At 46.2% G+C, this 24,147-nt stretch overlaps 1 protein-coding gene and 1 pseudogene across 2 annotated transcripts; one reads left to right on the top strand and one right to left on the bottom strand.

Moving 5' to 3' along the window:
* The first annotated feature begins 11,696 nt into the window (after positions 1-11,696).
* Positions 11,697-16,952, top strand: LOC119353863 (probable 6-phosphogluconolactonase 2). 2 transcript variants are annotated; one of them, XM_037620559.1, is made up of 4 exons: positions 11,697-11,848; positions 14,310-14,544; positions 14,657-14,792; positions 16,122-16,952. In XM_037620559.1, the coding sequence occupies exons 2-4, from the start codon at positions 14,360-14,362 to the stop codon at positions 16,644-16,646; spliced, it is 846 nt and encodes a 281-aa protein (XP_037476456.1). In that variant the 5' UTR covers positions 11,697-11,848; positions 14,310-14,359; the 3' UTR covers positions 16,647-16,952. The 2 variants fall into 2 exon arrangements, with proteins under 2 accessions (XP_037476456.1, XP_037476457.1); XM_037620560.1 differs by lacking the exon at positions 11,697-11,848 and adding an exon at positions 11,992-12,170.
* Positions 16,953-17,259: 307 nt separating this feature from the next.
* Positions 17,260-18,965, bottom strand: LOC119357742 (annotated as a pseudogene).
* Between the last annotated feature and the right edge of the window lie 5,182 nt (positions 18,966-24,147).

Genomic DNA, 24,147 nt, shown 5'->3' with positions numbered 1-24,147 from the left:
CTCGGATTTCATGGCTTCAAGCCATTTGTTGGAATCCGGGCCCGCCATTGCTTCTTCATAGTTCGAAGGTTCATTGTTGTCTAACAACATGATTTCCAGGACAGGGTTGCCGTACCACTCTGGTGCGGAACGTGTCCTTGTGGACCTACGAAGTTCAGCAGTAACTTGATCCGAAGTACCTTGATCATCATCATTGTTTTCCTCTTCAGTTGGTGTGGGCATCACAGGAACGGTTTCCTGCGCTGCGCCACTTTCCTGCTCAAGAGGTAGTACTTCATCGAGTTCTACTTTCCTCCCACTTACTTCTTTCGAGAGAAACTCTTTTTCTAGAAAGCATCCGTTCTTGGCTACAAAGATCTTGCCTTCGGATCTTAAGTAGAAGGTATACCCTACAGTTTCCTTAGGGTATCCTATGAATACGCATTTTTACGACTTGGGTTCGAGCTTTTCAGGTTGAAGTTTCTTGACATAAGCATCGCATCCCCAAACTTTCAGAAACGACAGCTTAGGTTTCTTTCCAAACCATAATTCATACGGTGTCGTCTCAACGGATTTAGACGGTGCCCTATTTAAAGTGAATGTAGCTGTCTCTAGAGCGTATCCCCAAAATGATAGCGGTAAATCGGTAAGAGACATCATAGACCGCACCATATCCAATAGAGTGCGATTACGACGTTCGGACACACCGTTTCGCTGAGGTGTTCCAGGCGGCGTGAGCTGTGAAACGATTCCACATTTCTTTAAGTGTGTACCAAATTCGTGACTTAAGTATTCTCCTCCACGATCTGATCGTAAGAATTTTATCTTTCGGTCACGTTGATTCTCCACCTCATTCTGAAATTCCTTGAACTTTTCAAAGGTCTCAAACTTGTGTTTCATTAAGTAGACATACCCATATCTACTCAAGTCATCTGTGAGAGTGAGAACATAACGATATCCTCCGCGAGCCTCAACGCTCATTGGACCGCACACATCGGTATGTATGATTTCCAATAAGTTGGTTGCTCGCTCCATTGTTCCGGAGAATGGAGTCTTGGTCATTTTGCCCAAGAGGCATGGTTCGCACGTGTCAAATGATTCATAATCAAGAGACTCTAAAAGTCCATCGGCATGGAGCTTCTTCATGCGCTTGACACCAATGTGACCAAGGCGGCAGTGCCACAAGTATGTGGGACTATCGTTATCAACTTTAAATCTTTTGGCATCTACACTATGAACATGTGTAATATTACGCTCGAGATTCATTAAGAATAAACCATTGACCATCGGAGCATGACCATAAAACATATCTCTCATATAAATCGAACAACCATTATTCTCAGACTTAAATGAGTAGCCATCTCGTATTAAACGAGATCCTGATACAATGTTCATGCTCAAACTTGGCACTAAATAACAATTATTAAGGTTCAAAACTAATCCTGTAGGTAAATGTAGAGGCAGCGTGCCGACGGCGATCACATCGACTCTGGAACCATTCCCGACGCGCATCGTCACCTCGTCCTTTGCCAGTCTCCGTTTATTCCGCAGCTCCTGCTGTGAGTTACAAATATGAGCAACGGCACCGGTATCAAATACCCAGGAGTTACTACGATTACTGGTAAGGTACACATCAATCACATGTATATCAAATATACCTTTGGTGTTGCCGGCCTTCTTATCCGCTAAGTATTTGGGGCAGTTCCGCTTCCAGTGACCCTTCCCCTTGCAATAAAAGCACTCAGTCTCAGGCTTGGGTCCATTCTTTGACTTCTTCCCGGTAACTGGCTTACCAGGCGCGGCAACATCTTTGCCGTCCTTCTTGAAGTTCTTCTTACCCTTGCCCTTCTTGAACTTAGTGGTCTTATTGACCATCAACACTTGATGTTCTTTCTTGATTTCAGCCTCTGCTAACTTCAGCATCGAGAACACTTCAGGAATGGTCTTTTCCATTCCCTGCATGTTGTAGTTCATCACAAAGCTCTTGTAGCTTGGTGGGAGCGACTGGAGGATTCTGTCAATGACCGCCTCATCTGGGAGGTTAATGTTCAGCTGGGTCATACGGTTGTGCAACCCAGACATCTTCAGGATGTGCTCACTGACAGAACTGTTTTCCTCCATCTTACAACTGTAGAACTTGTCGGAGACGTCATATCTCTCGACCCGGGCATGAGCTTGAAAAACTAGTTTCAGCTCTTCGAACATCTCATATGCTCCGTGATGCTCAAAATGCTTTTGGAGCCCCGGTTCTAAGCTGTAAAGCATGCCGCACTGAACGAGGGAGTAATCATCAGCACGAGACTGCCAAGCATTCATAATGTCTTGGTTCTCTGGGACGGGAGCGTCACCTAGCGGTCCTTCTAGGACATATTGTTTCCTGGCAGCTATGAGGATGATCCTCAGGTTCCGGACCCAGTCCGTATAGTTGCTGCCATCATCTTTCAGCTTGGTTTTCTCTAGGAACGCGTTGAAGTTCATGTTGACATGAGCGTTGGCCATTTGATCTACAAGACATATTTGCAAAGGTTTTAGACTAAGTTCATGATAATTAAGTTCTAATCAAATTATGAACTCCCACTTAGATTAGACATCCCTTTAGTCATCTAAGTGTTACACGATCCGAGTCGACTAGCCCGTGTCCGATCATCACGTGAGACGGACTAGTCATCGTCGGTGAACATTTTCATGTTGATCGTATCTTCCATACGACTCGTGTTCGACCTTTCGGTCTCCGTGTTCCGAGGCCATGTCTGCACATGCTAGGCTCGTCAAGTTAACCCTAAGTGTTTTCGCTGTGTAAAACTGTCTTACACCCGTTGTATGTGAACGTAAGAATCCATCACACCCGATCATCACGTGGTGCTTAGAAACGACGAACTGTAGCAACGGTGCACAGTTAGGGGAGAACACTTCTTGAAATTTTTATAAGGGATCATCTTATTTACTACCGTCGTTCTAAGTAAACAAGATGCATAATACATAATAAACATCACATGCAATTATATAGTTGTGACATGATATGGCCAATATCATATAGCTCCATTGATCTTCATCTTCGGGGCTCCATGATCATCTTGTCACCGGCTTGACACCATGATCTCCATCATCATGATCTCCATCATCGTGTCTTCATGAAGTTGTCACGCCAACGACTACTTCTACTTCTATGACTAACGTTTAGCAATAAAGTAAAGTAGTTTACATGACGTTATTCAATGACACGCAGGTCATACAAAAAAAATAATGACAACTCCTATGGCTCCTGCCGGTTGTCATACTCATCGACATGCAAGTCGTGAATCCTATTACAAAGAACATGATCTCATACATCACAATTCATCATTCATCACAACTTCTGGCCATATCACATCACATGATCAATCGCTGCAAAAACAAGTTAGACGTCCTCTAATTGTTGTTGCATCTTTTACGTGGCTGCAATTGGGTTCTAGCAAGAACGTTTTCTTACCTACGAATCACCACAACGTGATTTTGTCAACTTCTATTTACCCTTCATAAGGGCCCTGTTCATCGATTCCGCTCCAACTAAGGTGGGAGAGACAGACACCCGCCAGCCACCTTATGCAACTTGTGCATGTCAGTCGGTGGAACCGGTCTCACGTAAGTGTACGTGTAAGGTTGGTCCGGGCCGCTTCATCCCACAATACCGTTGAGCAAGAAAAGACTACTAGAGGCAAGTAAGATGACAAAATCCACGCCCACAACAAAGTTGTGTTCTACTCGTGCAAAGAGAACTACGCATAGACCTAGCTCATGATGCCACTGTTGGGGAACGTTGCAGAAAATTAAAATTTTTCCTACGGTTTCACCAAGATCCATCTATGAGTTCATCTAAGCAACGAGTCTAGGGAGAGAGTTTGCATCTACATACCACTTGTAGATCACGTGCGGAAGCTTGCAAGGTGATGATGTAGTCGTACTCGACGTGATTCGAATCACCGATGACCAGCGCCGAACGGACGGCACCTCCGCGTTCAACACACATACGGGACGGGAGACGTCTCCTCCTTCTTGATCCAGCAAGGGGGAAGGAGAGGTTGATGAAGATCCAGCAGCACGACGGCGTGGTGGTGGATGCAGGGCGTCACAGCAGCAGGGCTTCGCCGAGACTACGAGGGAGAGACGTAACGGGGGGAGGTGGAGGCGCCAGGGGCTGGTGTATGAAGTCCCTCCTCTCCCCCACTATATATAGGGGTGCCAGGGGGGCGCCGCCCCTAGTAGATGAGATCTACTAGGGGGGGCGGCGGCCTAGGGGAGGTTTCCCTCCCCCCCAAGGCACCTAGGGGTGCCTTCCACCACTAGGACTCCTCCTAGGGGGAAACCCTAGGCGCATGGGCCTATAGGGGCTGGTGCCCTTGGCCCATGATGGCCAAGGCGCACCCCCTACAGCCCATGTGGCCCCCCGGGACAGGTGGCCCCACCCGGTGGACCCCCGGGACCCTTCCGGTGGTCCCGGTACAATACCGATAACCCCGAAACTTGTCCCGATGCCCGAAATAGCACTTCCTATATATAATTCTTTACCTTCGGACCATTCCAGAACTCCTCGTGACGTCCGGGATCTCATCCGGGACTCCGAACAACATTCGGGTTTCTGCATATACATATCTTCATAACCCTAGCGTCACCGAACCTTAAGTGTGTAGACCCTACGGGTTCGGGAGACATGCAGACATGACCGAGACGCTCTCAGTCAATAACCATCAGCGGGATCTGGATACCCATGATGGCTCCCACATGCTCCTCGATGTTGTCATCGGATGAACCACTATGTCGAGGATTCGATCAAACCCTGTATGCAATTCCCTTTGTCAATCGGTACGTTACTTGCCCGAGACTCAATCGTCGGTATCCCAATACCTTGTTCAGTCTCGTTACCGGCAAGTCACTTTACTCGTACCGTAATGCATGATCCCGTGTCCAACACCTTGGTCACATTGAGCTCATTATGATGATGCATTACCGAGTGGGCCCAGAGATACCTCTCCGTCATACGGAGTGACAAATCCCAGTCTCGATCCGTGTCAACCCAACAGCTACTTTCGGAGATACCTGTAATGCACCTTTATAGTCACCCAGTTACGTTGTGACGTTTGATACACCCAAGGCACTCTTACGGTATCCGGGAGTTACACGATCTCATGGTCAAAGGAAGAGATACTTGACACTTGCAAAGCTCTAGCAAAACGAACTACACGATCTTTTATGCTATGCTTAGGATTGGGTCTTGTCCATCACATCATTCTCCTAATGATGTGATCCCGTTATCAACGACATCCAATGTCCATAGTCAGGAAACCATGACTATCTGTTGATCACAACGAGCTGGTCAACTAGAGGCTTACCAGGGACATAGTGTGGTCTAAGTATTCACACGTGTATTACGATTTCCGGATAATACAGTTATAGCATGAATAAAAGACAATTATCATGAACAATGAAATATAATAATACTTTTATTATTGCCTCTAGGGCATATTTCCAACACCTTTTCCCACACTACATAAGGGGTCCCCTTCTTCCCCGTTGACTTACCTCTTTCAACCCTAAGCTCCATTATTGCTCCAAGCTCCATTTTCGCCCGATCTCACTCCCTAGCCAACCAAACTTGTTGATTTGCTCGGGAGTGGTTGAGAAGGCCCCGATCTACACTTCCACCAAGAGATATTTTATTCCCCCCACTAATCCCTTACGGATCTTGTTACTCTTGGGTGTTTGAGCATCCTAGACGGTTGAGGTCACCGCGAAGCCATAGTCCATTGTGGTGAAGCTTCATGGTGTCGTTGGGAGCCTCCAATTGAGTTGTGGAGATTGCCCCAACCTAGTTTGTAAAGGTTCGGTCGCCGCCTCCAAGGGCACCAATAGTGGAATCACGGCATCTCGCATTGTGTGAGGGCGTGAGGAGAATACGGTGGCCCTAGTGGCTTCTTGGGGAGCATTGTGCCTCCACACCGCTCCAACGGAGACGTACTTCCTCCCAAAGGGAAGGAACTTCGGCAACACATCCTCGTCTCCACCGTCTCCACTCTTGGTTATCCCGTGCCTTTACTTGTGCAAGCTTATTTGTTTCATATATCTTGCTTGCTTATGTTCCTCTCCTTGTTGCATCATATAGGTTGCTCACCTAGTTGCATATCTAGACAACCTACTTTGATGCAAAGTTTAAATTGTTAAAGAAAATCTAAAAATTGTTAGTTGCCTATTCACCTCCCCCCCCCTCTAGTCAACCATATCGATCCTTTCAAACCGGATATGTATTTTTATGAAATGGTGGAGCTATCAGTTGGTGCAGTTCCAAGCAGAGCATCGTGGCGGGATCTACATGTGAAGTGGAGTACGTAGCTGCTTTGGAAGCAGCAAATGAAGGAGTCTGGATGAAGGAGTTCATATCCGATCTAGGTGTCATACCTAGTGCATCGGGTCCAATGAAAATCTTTTGTGACAATACTGGTGCAATTGCCTTGGCAAAGGAATCCAGATTTCACAACAGAACCAAGCACATCAAGAGACGCTTCAATTCCATCCGTGATCAAGTCAAGGAGGGAGACATAGAGATTTGCAAGATACATACAGATCTGAATGTTGCAGACCCGCTGACTAAGCCTCTCTCATGAGCCAAACATGATCAGCACCAAGACTCCATGGGTGTTAGAATCATCACAATGTAATCTAGATTATTGACTCTAGTGCAAGTGGGAGATTGAAGGAAATATGCCCTAGAGGCAATAATAAAGTTGTTATTTATATTTCCTTATATCATGATAAATGGTTATTATTCATGCTAGAGTTGTACTAACTAGAAACTTAGTACATGTGTGAATACATAGACAAATAGAGTGTCACTAGTATGCCTCTACTTGACTAGCTCATTAATCAAAGATGGTTAAGTTTCCTAGCCATGGACAAAGAGTTGTCATTTGATAAATGGGATCACATCATTAGAGAATGATGTGATTGACTTGACCCATCCGTTAGCTTAGCACGATGATCATTTAGTTTACTGCTATTGCTTTCTCCATAACTTATACATGTTCCTATGACTATGAGATTATGCAACTCCCGAATACCGGAGGAACACTTAGTGTGCTATCAAACGTCACAACGTAACTGGGTGACTATAAAGATGCTCTACAGGTGTCTCCGATGGTGTTTGTTGAGTTGGCATAGATCGAGATTAGGATTAGTCACTCCGTATATCGGAGAGGTATCTCTGGGCCCTCTCAGTAATGCACATCACTATAAGCCTTGCAAGCAATGTGGATAATGGGTTAGTTACGGGATGTTGCATTACGGAACGAGTAAAGAGACTTGTCGATAACGATATTGAACTAGGTATTGAGATACCGACAATCGAATCTCGGGCAAGTAACATACCGATGACAAAGGGAACAACGTATGTTGTTATGCAGTTCGACCGATAAAGATTTTCATAGAATATGTAGGAGCCAATATGGGCATCCAGGTTCCGCTATTGGTTATTCATGAGAGAGGTGTCTCGGTCATGTCTACATAGTTCTCGAACCCGTAGGGTCCGCACATTTAACGTTTGTTGACGATATAGTACTATATGAGTTATGTATGTTGGTGACTGAATGTTGTTCGGAGGCCCAGATGAGATCACGGACATGACGAGGAACTCCGGAATGGTCCGGAGATAAAGATTGATATATGGTATAATAGTGTTTGGTCTCTGGAAGGGTTCCGGAATTCATCGGAAGGGGTTCCGGATGTTTCCCGAAATGTTTGGGTGTGAGAACACTTTATTTGGGCCAAAGGGGAAAGCCCACAAGTTTTTTGGAAAGAGCAAAAGGAAGTTTTGCGGAGTCCAAGGGCCAGACGCCAAGGTCCATGGCGTCTGGGTCCAGACGTCGGGAACCCTGGCGTCTGGTCCTGGAGTCCGAGAAGGTCTCTTGCCTTTCAGGTGAAACGGACTTTGTGTAGGCTTTTACTCCAAGTTTCGACCCAAGGCTCAACATATAAATAGAGGGGTAGGGATAGCACCCAAGACACATCAAGAAATACCAAGCCATGTGCTGGCAACCCCGTCCCCTCTAGTTTAGCCTCCGTCATAGTTTTCATAGTGCTTAGGTGAAGCCTTGTGGAGATTGTTCTTCACCAACACCGTCATCACGCCGTCATGCTGCCGGAACTCATCTACTACTTTGCTCCTCTTGCTGGATCAAGAAGGCGAGGACGTCATCGAGCTGAACGTGTGCTGAACGCGGAGGTGCCGTATTTCGGTACTTGATCGTGACGGATCGTGAAGGTGTACGACTACATCAACCGCGTTGATAAACGCTTCCGCTTTCGATCTACGAGGGTACGTAAACACACTCTCCCCTCTCGTTGCTATGCATCACCATGATAGATCTTGCATGTGCGTAGGATTTTTTTTGAAATTACTGCATTCCCCAACATAAACTCCTCATTGGCCTGAGCTATCTCATCTTGCAGTTTCGCGACATCCACCTTATGATGTGCTTGATTCTCCGTTGTTACCTCTGCAGTCAATAAGGTTGCCAAAGCCTCCAAGAGTTCGGATAAAACTTGAGCCGGCGGGCACGCAAAGCCGCTCGCCCCGGCCGCCGCTACCGCTGTTGAGTTGGAAGTCGTAGCTGCAGCAGTTGAGGAATTGAGCACCGGTTGTGTACCGGCCATGAAGATTGCGACCCTGTTCGGCGGCTCATAGGGGTCCGGAATATTGTTACCATCGGAGCAGCCCCCAAGCCCGCCGTCTTGCAATTGATACATCGAATTGGTCTCACCAGTGAAAGACTCGTGATCAGAGTAGATGGCCGTCTCTCCACCAGATACAGATCCGTCCTCGAGATCCGCCCCATGGATAAAACCAACAAAGGCGTCCTTCACGACGGCTTGAACCTTGGCGGGTCATGCACGCTGAGCCGTCTCGATGATGTCGGTGCAGACTCCCGGCTCAGGCTCCGACTCGCCGATCTTGCCGATGAAGACGTGGATTCCGCCGAAGAGGACCCGGTACCCATACTCGATTGAGCTGGCCACGGGGCCCCAGTCAGCGTCGTCGATGTAGAGCTTGTCGCGACGGCTCTTGGTCATCCGCCCTACGATGTATCCCTTGATCCCTGCGAAGCTGCCCTTCAAGAACTCGAAACCACCATGCGCTGGCCCCATGGTGGGCGCCAATTGTCGAGGTCTTAACACGGCAGATGCCCTAGCAAAAGGACCTAGGTGTGGAGCCATCGCAACTAGGTTAACTTAAAGGGGTTAAACGGGACAAAGGACACAGAGAGTTTACCCAAGTTTGGCCCCTCTCAACGAGGTAAAAGCCTACTTCTACTTTAGGTTGTATTGCTTGGGTTTCTATTACCAGGGAGCGAATACGCTTGACCTAGTTCTCGATTGATTCTTACTTGAGTTAACCCGCCGCCGGGTCACCCCTTTATATACAGGTGGATGTCCGACGGCTTACAGAATCCCGGCCGGCTCACACAAACGTGACCGGCTCGGTTTCTAACTAAGCTTGCTTTACAAAACAAGTTAAACATATGGCGGCTCATCCCTTTGGGCCTCAGGTCGCCTCTGGGTCTTGGGCCTCCAATAAGCCTGCTTCATGAACCGCCATCTTCATATCTCCTTGGACCTTATCGGGCTTCTTCATCTTTAAGCCGCCAGCGGCGTGACCCGGCCCCTCCTGAGCGGGTCATACCCAATAGTTATATCCCCAATACCCACCGTATGCTTTCTTCAAGAGAGAAGCCTCTAGTGAAACCTATGCCTCCCGGGTCTATTTTCCATCATATTATTATCAGATCTACAAAACTAAAAATCCAAAAATATCTTGCTGCAATTTATTTATATTTACTTTATTTTGTTATTTACTTATCTTTTATATCTATCTCTATTAGATCTCACTCTTGCAAGTGACCGTGAAAGGATTGACAACCCCTTTCTCGTGTTTTGTGCAAGTGTTTTTTAGTTTGTGTAGGTGCATATATTGGGGACTTGTTTTGTGCCTCCTACTAGATTGATACCTTGGTTCTTAACTGAGGGAAATACTTATCTCTACTTTGCGGCATCACCCTTTTCTTTTTCAGGGAAAAATCAACACAAGCTCAAGAAGTAGCAACGTTTGATACACACAAGGCATTCCTCCGGAGTCCGGGAGTTGCATGATCTCATGGTCGAAGGAACATGTATTTGACATTAAGAAAGCAGTAGCAATAAACTGAAAGATCATATGCTATGCTAACGGATGAGTCTAGTCCATCACATCATTCTCCTAACGACGTGATCCCTTTATCAAATGACAACTCATGTCTATGGTCAGGAAACCTTAACCATCTTTTGATCAACGAGCTAGTCTAGTAAAGGTTTACTAGGGACTTGATATATTTGTTTATATATTTACATATGTATTTAAGTTTCCGTTCAATACAATTATATATTGAATAACAAACCTTTATCATTATTAAAGAAATATAATAATAACCACTTTATTATTGCCCCTAGGGCATATTTCCAATAGGCAGGGACGCCGGAACTGGGCGACGGCGGCGACGCGGTGGAGCGGGCGAGGGCTTGCTGACGATAGGGATGGAAGATAATAGCCAATGTGCCATCGACTGGCGGGCCGACAAGAGGAGTAGGCGTGCGTCGCCCACGTCTGCTTTGTGTCCGTGCGACGCAAATAAGGCCTAAATTTGGGCCAGAAATAGGTCGGCAGGCAGACGATAAGCAGACGCTTGTCCGTCTGAGTCAACGCGTTGGGCCGACTTTTCTGCCCGAGACGATCCAAACACATACGCGCGGATGAAATGTGTGAGAGTGTTGGAGTTGCTCTTAGATGTCTAATTCATCAGCTAGGAGCCCGTTTAACCAAGCATCCCCCTTAATCAGTTGCAGATGTAGACAGGGGTCACATCGTTTTCCCCAAAAAGAAGAGCTGGACAGCAAGTTCACTCCAACTTGCATCAACAACATGGCAACCGCAAAAAAAAGTAAAAAAAATAACTCTACAGATACTTGACCCAGAAAATGAAATGGAACACATAAAAGGCGAGACCAAAAGAAACATGATAATGTGCACACAATCACAACGTTACCACTTAAAAAAAGAAAAGAAAACTATGTCCATGGCACATCGATTTGCAAAACCAGCTCCTCGGTGACGTTCAGCGTCGGGCGTTGTGATGCCCTTTCACTTGGCCCGGCTCCAGTCCTAGTGACGCAGCAGAGTTATCTACGGCTCTTTGTAATAACGTCGCGTTTTGGAAATACTCGCTCCGTTTCTAATAAAGTCCTTACGGACAAAATGAGTGAATCATACTTTAAACCACGTCTATATACATTTGCATGTGGCTTATATTAAAAAAAATTTAAAAAAGTTTATATTTAGAAACGGATGGATGGGGTACACGTCTAGAGAAAGTACCGGATTTTGGACGGAACTACATACGAATAAAACAAGTGAATTATACTCTAAACTACCTCTACATACATCCGTGTGTAGCTCATATTAATAAAATCTCTAAAAAAACTTATATTTATGGACGGACGAAAAGGAGTATACGTTTAGAGGAAGTAATGGGTTTTGGGCGGTAATCGGCGCGCCGAGGTAGACGACAGGCGAGTGGGGGAGATAAGGATGAGGGCAGCCGCACGTGCCCTGCGGCTCGACAGATGGACCCAACTAAAATTTAATGGAAGCATCCATGCCAACAAACAGCAGAGTGTGATAAAGCCACTCGTAGAGCGGAGGCGCCACAGAGCAGAGCAGAGCGGAGGAGCAGAAGCAAAGGCAAGAAGAGAGAGGAGGGAGGGAGGCGCCGGAGGGGAAGCACGACCGCAGAGAATTCAGATCAGAGCGAAGGTTTATATCCCTCTCCCCTCCCTGACGCGGACGTCGTCGGCCCCTTCCTCTCGTCTGATATTTCAGTGATCTAGACGCTCTTGTATTTCTTTACGGATACGGAGGGAGTAGTAGTAATTTTATATGCGCCGAGAGAGAAAGAGAGGAAAAAAGAGGCCATCTTCTCCGTCTGTTCCATGCGTATGCGCGTACAGTAGGTTCGCCCCGCCCTCTCCTTTTATACCCCTCCTCTGTTTCGCTGCGGCTTTGGGTGGGAGGACGAGAAGAGAGCAGCAGCAGCAGCAGGAAGAGAGGAGCGGGGCCAAGCAAATGCGCAGCGCTGGTGAGTCCTTCGGATCCGGGCGCTACTAGGGTTCCTCCTCCTCCTCCTCCTTCTCCTCGGTGTTGGGCTGGTTCTTGATTTCCGGCGGAGATGGCTCGGAGCAGTGCCAGGCAGCGGCCATGGACCGCAATTCTCCCTGCTCTTCTCGAACGGATCGTGGCTCGAAATTCTCGAGCAGCCCTTAGAACGTCGCCGCTCGTAAAAACAAGGGCCGATTGGTCCGCTCCGCCGCAGCGGGGTTTTAGACGGGGTGCAGTGCAGTTGTGGAGCCGGAAGCTCGATTTGGAGACGAACTGTTGAATTACGGGTGGGTGGGGGATCAGTTCTTGATCTGGCCGCTTCCTTCCATCTGACGGGCAATGGCGTGGCGTCATCCGAGTTCCTTCTGGGTTTCTTTTTCCCAGCGGGATAAGGGCGGAACGGGCCAAAGGAAGCGGCGCCTTTTGTCAGTCTGGCATGCAGAGCGGGTTTCACTGCAGCGTTCCTGCCTTTTTCTTCTCTTTTCTTTCACTGGTGTGCTTTTGTTGCCACTCCACAGCAAGAATGCTTTGGAATCTTTGAGCTGGTCTCGGCTCGGATGGTGTCCGCTAAACCTTGCAGCTGCAGCTTCCCTTGCCAGTTCTTCTTCCCCAATGCTGTTTACAGAGTTGGGTTAAGCTTAGCGCCAGTAGAAGCCAGCGTGTTTTCTTTTAATGACCTGCTTCCTCGTTTGGAACTATTAGGTGTTCTAACTTTTTTTTTCTGGATCGGGTGTATATAGACGCGTTTTACCTGTGTTTGTTCACTCATTTTAGTCCGTAGGTAGTCCATATTGAAATATCCAAAACATCTTATAACTCGGAACGGAGGTACTCCAGTATTTATGTTCTCTAGACGAATGTTACTGACTGTGTGATACTCTTGTGTGTAATGCTGAGATTACTCATGCTGCTATGCCTTTTCTTATTTCAGATTAATATCGTTGGAAGTTCAGTTTTGCTAGTTAGTTTGGGAACCTTGGGCCACGTGTATTATTAGTTCACAAGAGATCATTTGCATCTCAATTTTGGATTTGGCGTTTTGGCCTGATGTTCATGTGCAGCAGTATGTTTTACTCAACCGTGGGTTGAGAGCGAGTTCCAGCTATTAACGCGCAATGGTGGAAATCCCTTCTTGCAAAATTTACCGGGAATGCCAAAGTAGAATGATTTAAAGCAATGGTAGATCTATCATGTCATGCGTATTAGCAAATTCAACTGGATTTTCTGTCACATCATATTATACAGCAAATCTATGCTTCCTCAGGTTGACGTGAAAGGCGTTTATGTTCCTTTTTTTTAGGTGTTTTGATGTTGTGTGCAAACTCTTTTCTTTAAAACTATTTCCTTCTGGTCAAGCTCTACAAACACAGTAGTAGTTCTCTAACCATTTCCCCTGCAAGTTGGCAATTTGTCCTGTTATGCTATCTGAAAGTCCAAACATAGCTTGTAGAAGGATGCCATATTAAAAAATGAACATGTTATCTACTTGCTTTTCCAGTTTCCTCGATTGTCACTCTTCTGTGTTCTAGAAGGTAGCCCCATGTTGTAATATTCTACTGCAGGGTTATTTTAGACATTTGAGGTTATGCATGATATTTCTAATTCTATAGTCAGTTAACATAAAAGTGACAAAATAGCCTTGCTAATGCATGTTTTAATATTGGTTGATGGAGGTTATCTTTCACTGCCAATTGTCAATTGTGACATCCCAGTTAATAAGGAAAGCGCTGCTATGATGGTGATATGCACTATATAGGATAACAGGGTGTATGGGATTAGGTGATGATATTGTATAGGATTGATCACGTGCCTCTGTTCACCATTTTGGCACCTTTCTGGCTGAAGCTGTTAGAGATTGTCTCTGTTTTTCAACATGAAACTATTAGGAACTTAAGAACTGTTTCCATGATTGAACTTTGAAGTTTTCTTAAGTTCTGATGTTCTGTACATGATATTTTGCAGGATAGATTTTATTTTGCTTTTCAAGATTTTGGTGCCTTGCTGAAAGCTAGATTATGTCACTATGTTGCAGTTTTCTTAAATTCTGATGTTCTGTGCACGAGTTGGATCACTACTGCTGGACCTCCTTGTTGATAATATATTGATGCTTTTTGTGCAGGATTATTTGGTGTAGTAATAACTCGTTAGAGTTCTAGGCTGAAGCAAACAATGGAGAGGGAAATTGCTGCCTCATATGAGCCAAAACTGAACAGTGAAATAAGAATTTTTGAGAGTTCAGATGAGATATTAACAGATCTAGCTGAGTATATCTCCCAAGTTTCAGAAATCTCTGTTAAAGAAAGGGGATACTTCGCTATTGCCCTATCTGGAGGGCCCCTTGTCAGTTTTTTGAGGTAATGACTTTTCCTATTCTTTGTTAGCTAATATGCTATATTTGTTTCTGCGCAAGAAATTTCATCCAGTTCGGATTATTGCATCTGAAGTTTTTTTTTAATTTATGAAAAGCAAACTTTGTGAAGCGCCATACATCAAGACCCTGGATTGGTCTAAATGGTACATATTCTGGTCTGACGAACGTGCTGTAGCAAAGAACCATGCAGACAGTAACTATAAGTTAACAAAAGAAGGATTTCTATCAAAGGTATGTGGACTTTAGGAGAAATTTTGCTGTATAACCTAGAGCATATATTAGTTTCTGGATGTTTGTTGCCTGAGTTTCATTTTACATTGTGCTTATGAGATGATATTTATACCTTGCATGAGGTCCATCATACATAGTACTTTTCTTCAGTATATCAAGTCAAATAGCCAATAGCAGTTCCCAGTTGGGTCATTCAGGGTTTTCCTTTTCATTTTCATTTTCTGTACTGCACATGGTGTTAGGTTACAATTTGTGTATCAGCTATGAGGGAAAAGAGCTGAAGTGGGTATATTTGAAATTGTTACACTATAGATATATCATTATTGGTGTCCACTGTTAGTAGGTTATCCTGCCTGTCAATCCAATTGATTGTACGATGGACCTGTGACTTCGTACTATTATTGTTCGCCGAATGTTCTGAGTATCTGGTGCTTGATAAATGTCCAACTTGTTGGACTTTTGAGAGTTAATTTGAGTAGTCAAAAGTGTAAGTGTTCACAAGAAGAATTCAGTAGTAAGGACCAACCGATGGGCTACAATAATATATTAATAATCCAATATTTCATGTTCTCTGTTACAATTAAAAAAAAAGTTGAAAGAAAGACCAGGTTTAGAGTTGGAAAATATAACGCGCCTTGGCTCAGAGTTGTATTGCAGTCTCATGTCTTTTATCTCATTTGGCATATAGTACATTTTACTTGCCTGAATACTGTTCGTTGTGCTTTCGTACTGGTATTTTAACATGGTGAAAGACACAAATATGCAAATATTATTATTATGTAAGTTAAGAATATCACCTTTCTGTAGATTCTGCATATTAGATACTGGTGGTTGTTCTGGTAGCTTGTGAGTCAGGTAGGCCATTTTGCTTTACCATTTCCTGTTAGTCTGCTATGTTCAGATTGTTCGGTGTCATTTGGCAACCATGGGAACCAGATTAAGACTTCCTAACAGCTACTTCAGTAGTTCCAACTTCCAACTACTCCTGCAACCCCCACCACCAACCACACCCTTCCCTATCTTCTCCAGTCTTTATTGTCGGACTAAGGAGCTTATCCAAATGAGTACTCTTGATTGAAACATGATGATTGCCTCTGGCACACCTGTCTTAAGTTGCACCAACCATATGATTTATGTAGTTGAAGGAGTTTGTTTTAAGGCAAAGTCTGGATACCATTTTCCCCTGCATGCCACTGCCCTTGCCATTTCATGTTACATGAGTAGATTCCATGATTTCACTTTATTTGGTTTATTATTATCCTGCACCAACGAGAAAAAATCGCTTGTTTTCACCAAGTTAACCATCTGTTGTGTCTAAATTTTTTCTAGGTACCTATTATGAGTGGCCATGTCTACTCCATAAACGACAGCGCCACGGTGGAGGACGCGGCGACGGACTACGAATTTGTCATCAGGCAGCTGGTGAAGATCCGCACTATAGGGGTCTCGGAGAGCACCGACTGCCCCAAGTTCGATCTCATCCTCCTCAGCATGGGCTCTGACGGCCACGTGGCGTCATTGTTCCCTAGCCACCAAGCCCTGGAAGTGAAGGACGACTGGGTGACCTACATCACGGACTCCCCGCAGCCTCCACCCGAGAGAATCACCTTCACTCTCCCTGTGATAAACTCGGCGTCAAACATCGCGATCCTGGCGATGGGCGTCGACAAGGCGAACGCGGTGCATTCGGCCGTCTCTGACGGCGGCGACGGCCCAGACGCCCCTGCATCCCTGCCGGCCAGGATGGTCCAGCCAACGGACGGGAAGCTGGTGTGGTTCCTGGACAAGGAGGCCGCCTCATCGCTCGAGGCGCTGTCCGACGACGCCTACCAGCAGCAGCGTCATGAGTGCTAGCTTAGTGAGAGCAAAGCGTAGATTCCTTTGCTGTGTAAAATGAAGTTGTGTAAGTACTTAGGTGGGTGGATCGTATGATGGAACAATGTTTGCTTGGTTCAACGCCTTTAGTCCTCTTCGTGTTGGTCCGACGGGTGGTTCGTTCCGGGAAACCGGAAGCGCCGTCGGTCTTGGCAGACGACGGAGATGGTTTTGTTGTGCGGCGTTGATGTTTATGCGGGCGTTGTGGCCTCAGAGTTGAGAACATTAAGACATGAATTGTGGCCAGTTTTTTATGGTGTTGTGAACTCCGTTCTGTCTAGCTAAGATCAGATTATTTTGCCGGCATGTGTTTTCTTGCGCGTAGCTGATCCTTGTCTGTTGTTTGAAGCGCTGCCTGGGACCCAGAGCTATAGATTCGTCCGGTTTTTACCCGATGTGGGTTCAGTGTTTTTCTTCCCTGATATTTCTTGTGATTTCTTGTGTTTGCCAGATGGAATTTGGTTTGACGTAATTTTGCTGAATTGCTGCCCAAAAGGTTCTGAAATTTCATTCTTGAAATAGGTGGCTGTACAAGCATGTGCATCGCCATTATCCGCACCGTTTTTTGGCCACTTTGCACACTTGTCCCATGTCAGCCTGGTTGAGATAATACAGGCAAAAAACCAACATCGACATGTTGATTGGTTGCCTGCATACTCTTAAACACTTTGATGCAGCTATTTTTGTAGCCCGTCACTTGTCCATCGCATACTTTCCATAAACTGTAAACCCTCGGAACTCTCCCTCGTAACACCATATACCACTTGTCCTAATATGGCAGAAGAGCAAACAATTCAAGCAGCAAGCAATGGAGCACACTAGACATGAAATATAAGTAAGCATGCATGATCATACAGCACAACAAGTTCTGCTTGAATTGTTTGCTCTTCTGCCATATTAGGACAAGTGGTATGTGGTGTTCCGAGGGTTTACAGTTTATGGGAAGCATGCGATGAACAAGTGGCGGGCTACAAAAATAGCCGCATCCGAGTGTTTAAGAGTATGCAGACAACCAATCGACATGCAGATGTTATTTTTCTATCTGTATTATCTCAATCAGGCTAACATGGGACAAGTATGCAAAATGGCAAAAAAAAAAAAACTATGCAGATAGTGGCAATGCACATGCTTGTACAACCACCTATTTCAAGAATTTTCATAACCTTTTGGGCAGCAATTCACCAAAAATACATGGAACCAAATTCCATCTGACAAACACAAGAAATCACGAGAAATGTCACGGCAGAAAAACACAGAACCCACATCAAGTAAAACCAGACGAATCTATAGCCCTGGTTCTAGGTGGTGCTCCAAACAACGCAAAGGGATCGGCCACATACAAAGAAAAACATGCCTGCAGAAGAATCTAATATTTGCCAGATAGAATAGAGTTCACAATACCATAAAAACTGGCCACAATTCAGGTCTCAATGTTCTCGTCTCCGAGGCCACGACTCGCGCATAAACATCAATGCCGAACAAAACCATCTACGTCGTCCGCCAAAACTGACGGCCCTTCCGATTTCATGGAACGAACCATGCGTCGGACTATCACGGAGAGGACTAAAGGCGTCGAACCAAGCAAACCTTCTCCCATCATATGATCCACCCACCTAAGTACCTACACGCCTTCATTTTCCACAGCAAAGGAATCTCCGCTTTGTTCTCAGTTAGCTACTCCCTCCGTTCCAAATTACCCGTCTCAGAAATGAATGTATCCAGAGCTAAAATACATCTAGATACATCCATATCTGCGACAAGTAATTCGGAACGAAGGGAGTAGTACTCACGATGTTGTTGCTCGTAGGCATCGTTAGACAGCGCCTCGAGTGATGAGGCAGCCGCCTTGTGCAGAAATCACACCGGCTTCTCGTGCGTTGGCTGGACCGTCCTGGCAGGCAGGGGCACGGGGGCGTCTGGACCGTCGCTGCTGTACACGGCCAAATGCACGGCGTTTGCCTTGCCGACGCCCGTCGCTTGGATCGCTATGTTTGATGTCGAGTTTGTTACAGGGAGGGTGAAGGTGATTCTCTCGGGTGGAGGCTACGGGGAGTCTGTGATGTAGGTGACCCAGTCGTCCTTCAGCTCCATGGCTTCGTGGTTAGGGAACAATGAGTCCACATGTCCGTCGGAGCCCGTGCTAAGGAGGACGAGATCAAACTTGGGGTAGTCGGTGCTATCTGAGACTCCTACGGTGCGGATCTTGACCAGATGCTTGATGACAAATTCGTAATCCGTCGCTGCGTCCTCCACCGTGGCGCTGTTCCCCGGCCCACACGGAGGCGCCACACAATGCATGCACACGGCGAGGCGATGGCGTGGCCACTGCGTCACGCGGCAGCCCTCGGCCCGATGATGCTCCTAGCGCGACCACGACTATCGGCCTCCGAATAAATTAAGGCGGCGCCACGACAGGCACAAAGGCGGGGTTGCAGCTCCTCATCTCCCGGCCCTGGCGCGGCAACCCCGACGCGCGACGCATCCCGGCGGCGGCCAATGGCGGCTGCCTCCACACGCGGGAAAGGAAACAACGTCGACAAAACGGCGGATCAACAAGATGAGGAAGACACGCAACCGCTGCGCCCGCCGAAGTTGTCTCACCATGCTCCTAATGCTTTGAACCGCTGCGAAACAAGCAACACCCTCAGGAGGGGGAAGCGATAGCGACATTGTCGCTGCCCGGGCAAGTCCCGGGGTTTCCCCCGATACGCCGAGGGAGTTGGGTGGGCGTAAAAACCGACGCCCTTCAGGAAGGGATGATGGCGCCTGAACACGTCCCCGCGTCGGTGTCGAACCTCACACGGATTTCTCCCGACTCTCACCCCACCCTCAGACGTTTCGAAGCCCTCCCTCCCACACACACCATCAACCAGCATGCGCCACCATGGCCTTACTACCAGAAACTTGACTTTTCCTGTGAGTGGCTTAATTTTCCTGTGAGGCCCGAAGCTCCCCACAGGAATTCGAATATTCCTGGCGGGCAAAATTTGACCCTCACGAGAATAACCTATTTTACTGTAGGTACTTCCATGCTTCCTCTCAGGAAAATATGCTTTCCTGTGAGTTGTACAGCCCACGGGAAAATGTTTTAGGCCCAGCCCGCCATTACACAACAGCGAAATGCCCACTTCTCCTCTCCTCGTCTCGTCTCTCTACCTCCATGGCCGCCGCCTCCACCCCAGCCGCACTCCTCCATCTCCCTGGCCAGATGGACCCGCCGCCCTCCTCCACAAATAACTCGTTCTAGCGCCGCCCGCCTCCGACCTCCACTACCGCCCGTATCTCATCTCGTCCACATGCGTCCGCCACGCCCACCCGTCTCCCGTGTCCCGTCCTGACATCCTCTACCGCCGTTCTGCCTTCACTAGCGTCCGCCGCCGCATCCCACCTCCCTCGGCTCACACCCTCCACCGCACTCTAATAGGGTCGTCCGCTACGCGTTGCCGGCGCCTCGTGCTTCCTACTGCAGATCTGGGGAGTCTCTGGTCGCAAATCCAGCAAGCCGCCGCCTCCTCTTCCGATGTGACCTCCTCCTCCTTTTCTCCAAGACCGTGGTAAGTCTCAACTAGGATCTTGAGTTGTTCACCCACGCAAAAAAAAAAAGATTCTGAAGTTGTTCATACAAATTATGTATAAGAATAATGGTCTCGGGACAACAGGATCTCGATTTTCTTTTTTCTTGGTTATAAGCGACCGAAAGATTTTGCCATATGAGTGACAAATAAGCGCCATTTGCATTTGTTTGTAGTGTGTTGATTTATTCAGTTTTCATTTTCAATAAAGAGCTTTCTTCTTTCTCCTATCTAGAAAATTTTAGGAGCTACTTTTAGGTGTGCTATTAGCACTTCCATTTGTTGATGTCATTGAAAAACTGGAAAATGTTCTTCTCCATATAATTTGTTCCGTTACTTACTATGTGCTTTCAGGAACTCTCTGAGAATTAAGAAACTCTCTTGGTCGCTCGGAACTCTGCACCTCTTCTCTACCGTACAGCTTCTCCATAGTGAGAGAAACCTTAAGATCCAAGTGAAGAAAAGAAAGGTACATGCTTTCTGAACTGATTTCTCGCATACAAATGTCAGTGCTAGTGTTTATATTGGCTTGATAGTGTATTGTATTTGACCCAGGCTTATGCAACAACATGTAGCTTGGTCACTTGCTTTTTCTGTGTTCTTTCTCCTATTGCATCAATGAATAGCAGGCAATTTTTCTCGGTTCACTGGTGATGAGGTCTGGATATTTTCTCAATGTTGGGTATGTGCATTTGATCATGACTTCATGATTGAATTACAGTTTAATGTCCTGTTCTATGTTAATCCTATTATGTTTACAGTCAGGAGTTATTTGTATATACTATTGGCACATCGGATCTAATATCCAGACATAATCATGCAGGATGACCGCCTCACTTCACTACACTAGATTCCATTGCAAAGCTGATGGTAACTCAATTGGTAATGGTATCATATCCCAAAGTACCAAATGTTCATGGTAATGATAAATATGCTTTACTATAATCCATGCGAAATTCAAATAAATATACTTTGCTGTATAATCCATGATAAAATGCATTCTTGGCAGATGCTTTTTGAGGATCTCACTACAATTTATCTTTAGTGGCTGCAACATGCTTTCACTTATAACTATCTGTTTGCACTTGTAGGAATATACTTTGGACCTGAGAAGCAGTGGCGGAGCTACGTTGTAGCTTACAGGGGCCATGGCACCCCCAGCCTTGACAAAGAATAGGAAGGAAATTTTTTAAGGGATGCTTGGATTAGAAAAAGTATACACTTTGGCCCCCCCAAACATGTAGTATTTCTGTTTGGCCCCCCCTGAAGATCCTGCCTAGCTCCGTCAGTGCTGAGAAGGCCACCATAATAAACACATATGCTGTGATGAAATCTGGTATGAAAGACCTCGACGAAAGTGGCAATAATGGTGCAATCAGTAGCCAGAAAGCACAAAAGCGCCTTGTATGTTTCATCTCTTTCCCCTTTTTTGTGTTAGCTTGTACATCCTATGCTTGCTGATTCTCTGATTGCTAGTGAAACTTTACTTCTTGTTGAATGCCTACTTCTAGTGAAACTTATTGCTAGTAAAACCTCTTGCTTGCGAATTGCCTAGGAACCTTGCATCTGTCCACCTATGTTTTTAAGGCGTCGCCTAAGCGTCGCCTAGTCGTCGCCTAAGCGTCAAGGCGCCCCAGGATGGCAAGGCGTCTACCCCGCCTTAGACAGACATGAAGTGTACGGCTGTGGCTGCCCTAGTTCTGGCTGCTCCTGGGGCTTGGAGATGACGGCCCCGCTGTCTCCCGGCACCATGAAGAGGAGGGAGGACTGGGGGCTCCTGGGGCTTGCTGCTGTGAGGGAGAAGGGTGGGGCCATGAAGAGGAGAGGGGACTGGAGGAGGGAGGGATAGTGGAATTAGGTCACGGGGGTGTATATGGCCACTAGATGGGCTTTTGGGTCACTGGGAGGTGCATAAGTAGTGGCCCATCTCTCAGCCATTGCTCTTTTTCTAGTATTAATATGTGCAGACCTATTGATGACTCTTTTCCTGCAATGTTTAAGGCGTCGCCTTGCCTCGCCTTACCGCCTCGCCTTGGCACTTAGGCGTCAGAGCGGCCCTCCTCCGCCTTATGACGCTTTACCGCCTTAAAAACATAGCTGTCCACACAATATTCTACTGTAACCTTTTGCTCGTCCCTTTGGTACTTAGGCAAGTTTGATGTGACTATCATTTATAGCATCCTTTCTTGAAGTTCTGATTAGCTAGAGCTTGTCTTGTTGGTTCAAACTAGAAGTATTTCTAGTTGTTTCTTTTGTATGAACATGTATCAGCGTGCTAAGTAAGTTGCAGATCTGTTTTTCCTTTTTATATCATGGTTAGGAATTTGTAATTCTTTTGCGGTAAGTTATCCTTTTAATTTAGTCGTTTTTCAGCAAGCTCAGCCATGTTTCTTTTCTGCTGATAGTACACCTTGTATATCTTACTATGTTTGTTGGTGTATGTGATTATGAGATCTTACGAATTTTAGATAATGATTTATGAAACCTGGAGCACAACAGATGTAAACAGAACTAAGTGCACCTTGCTACTATTGGAATTAATTGTAATATTGCAAATCTGGTTACTTTGGAAGCAAGACCTGATAGCTTCATAAACCTGTTATAAAATGGTTGGAGATTACTGAAATAGCTTCAAATCATGTGTTCTTATGTGCCTGTTCTCATTAATGTTGTGTATGACTTTGTAGGTAAACACGGATTCATCTCATGTTAGTTCAGAGGATGGCCCTATCGACCATGATGTCAACCATTGCAACAATGACAGCGGCAATGAGGAGGAGAACATTGGTGGTAACGATAACAATTGTGGCTTCAATCCTGATGGTGTCTCCTGAGGAGGATCTCACTAGTCACTTGCATGGCAATTGATGATTAATGGTCTTTATGGTATTTTGGATATGTGTGTAGTAGTACCATATGCTCCGGGCCAAACTTAGCAGCTTATCCTTTTGTTGCATTCACTTTTCTAAAGTGATGTCCTCATTAACCTAGGAGGCTTTCTATCCATGTAGTTTGATATCACTGCAGTGTTTTGTGCACTGTGATGGATATGATAATTAGAGTGGTGGTGGCCAGTATGTATGTAGCACTGTTGTATGCAACTCTTGGTCAAGTCTATATATGGACTCAACTTTATGTGACGTCTATAGATTGTTTTTTTGGATGCTTGGTTGCCATTGATATATGATATGGACAATTTTCTTAGTATCTATTTACCAGAAATTATACTGATTAAATGCATGGTTAATCGCAATAAATGAAATATTGTTTTCCTGGTGTCTTTTTCCTGACGGGAACCATCACAATAAGCTGATTTCTAAACCTGACGGATCTAAGTTTTTCCTGGGCATGGCCGACAGGAAAAACCGCCAGGAAAATAATTCCTGTTGGTTTACCGTCAGCCATTTGTTCATTTCCTTGTCGTTTTATTCCTGACGGACCGACAGCGCCGTTTTCCTGTGGGTTGTTGGTCGTGGGGAAAAGAACGGTTTCTGGTAGTGCGCCGACGCTGTCTCACCGAAGCTTATATGCAATGCTTGAAAAAAGGGACTTATATGCAATGCTTGAAAAAAAGGGACTTATATGCAATGCTTGAAAAAAAGGGACGCACCTTTGCTGGAAACCAGAAGCAGCAGAAGCATACCGGGCCCGCAGGTCCGACCAAGCCTCGGAGGGGCCTGTGAAGCCCCGCCACCGCAATGCAGGAGGACCGAACCGGCCCGCCTATAACCCAGATGGGGCCCAAGGGCCCAGATCTAGGTCGGGGGCGACGCGTCGGACCAACTCACCGGTGGCCACCACGGAACCGGCCCGCCTATAACCCAGATGGGGCCCAAGGGCCCAGATTTGGGTCGGGGGCGACGCGTCGAACCAGCTCACCGGCGGCCACCACCGAACCGGCCCGCCTA

This window comes from Triticum dicoccoides, chromosome 2A (genome assembly GCF_002162155.2).
Source record: "Triticum dicoccoides isolate Atlit2015 ecotype Zavitan chromosome 2A, WEW_v2.0, whole genome shotgun sequence".
Classification (NCBI taxonomy): Eukaryota; Viridiplantae; Streptophyta; class Magnoliopsida; order Poales; family Poaceae; genus Triticum; species Triticum dicoccoides.
The sequence above is the reverse complement of the archived record's forward strand: the minus strand, read 5'-3'. Positions and strand labels throughout refer to the sequence as shown.

Bases quoted from the DNA above. Each gene is read 5' to 3' on its own strand.
- LOC119353863 (XM_037620559.1), top strand. From the start codon at position 14,360: ATGGAGAGGGAAATTGCTGCCTCATATGAGCCAAAACTGAACAGTGAA. The intron at 14,545-14,656 runs GTAATGACTTTT...ATTTATGAAAAG, and splicing joins CCCCTTGTCAGTTTTTTGAG to CAAACTTTGTGAAGCGCCAT. The intron at 14,793-16,121 runs GTATGTGGACTT...AATTTTTTCTAG, and splicing joins AAGAAGGATTTCTATCAAAG to GTACCTATTATGAGTGGCCA.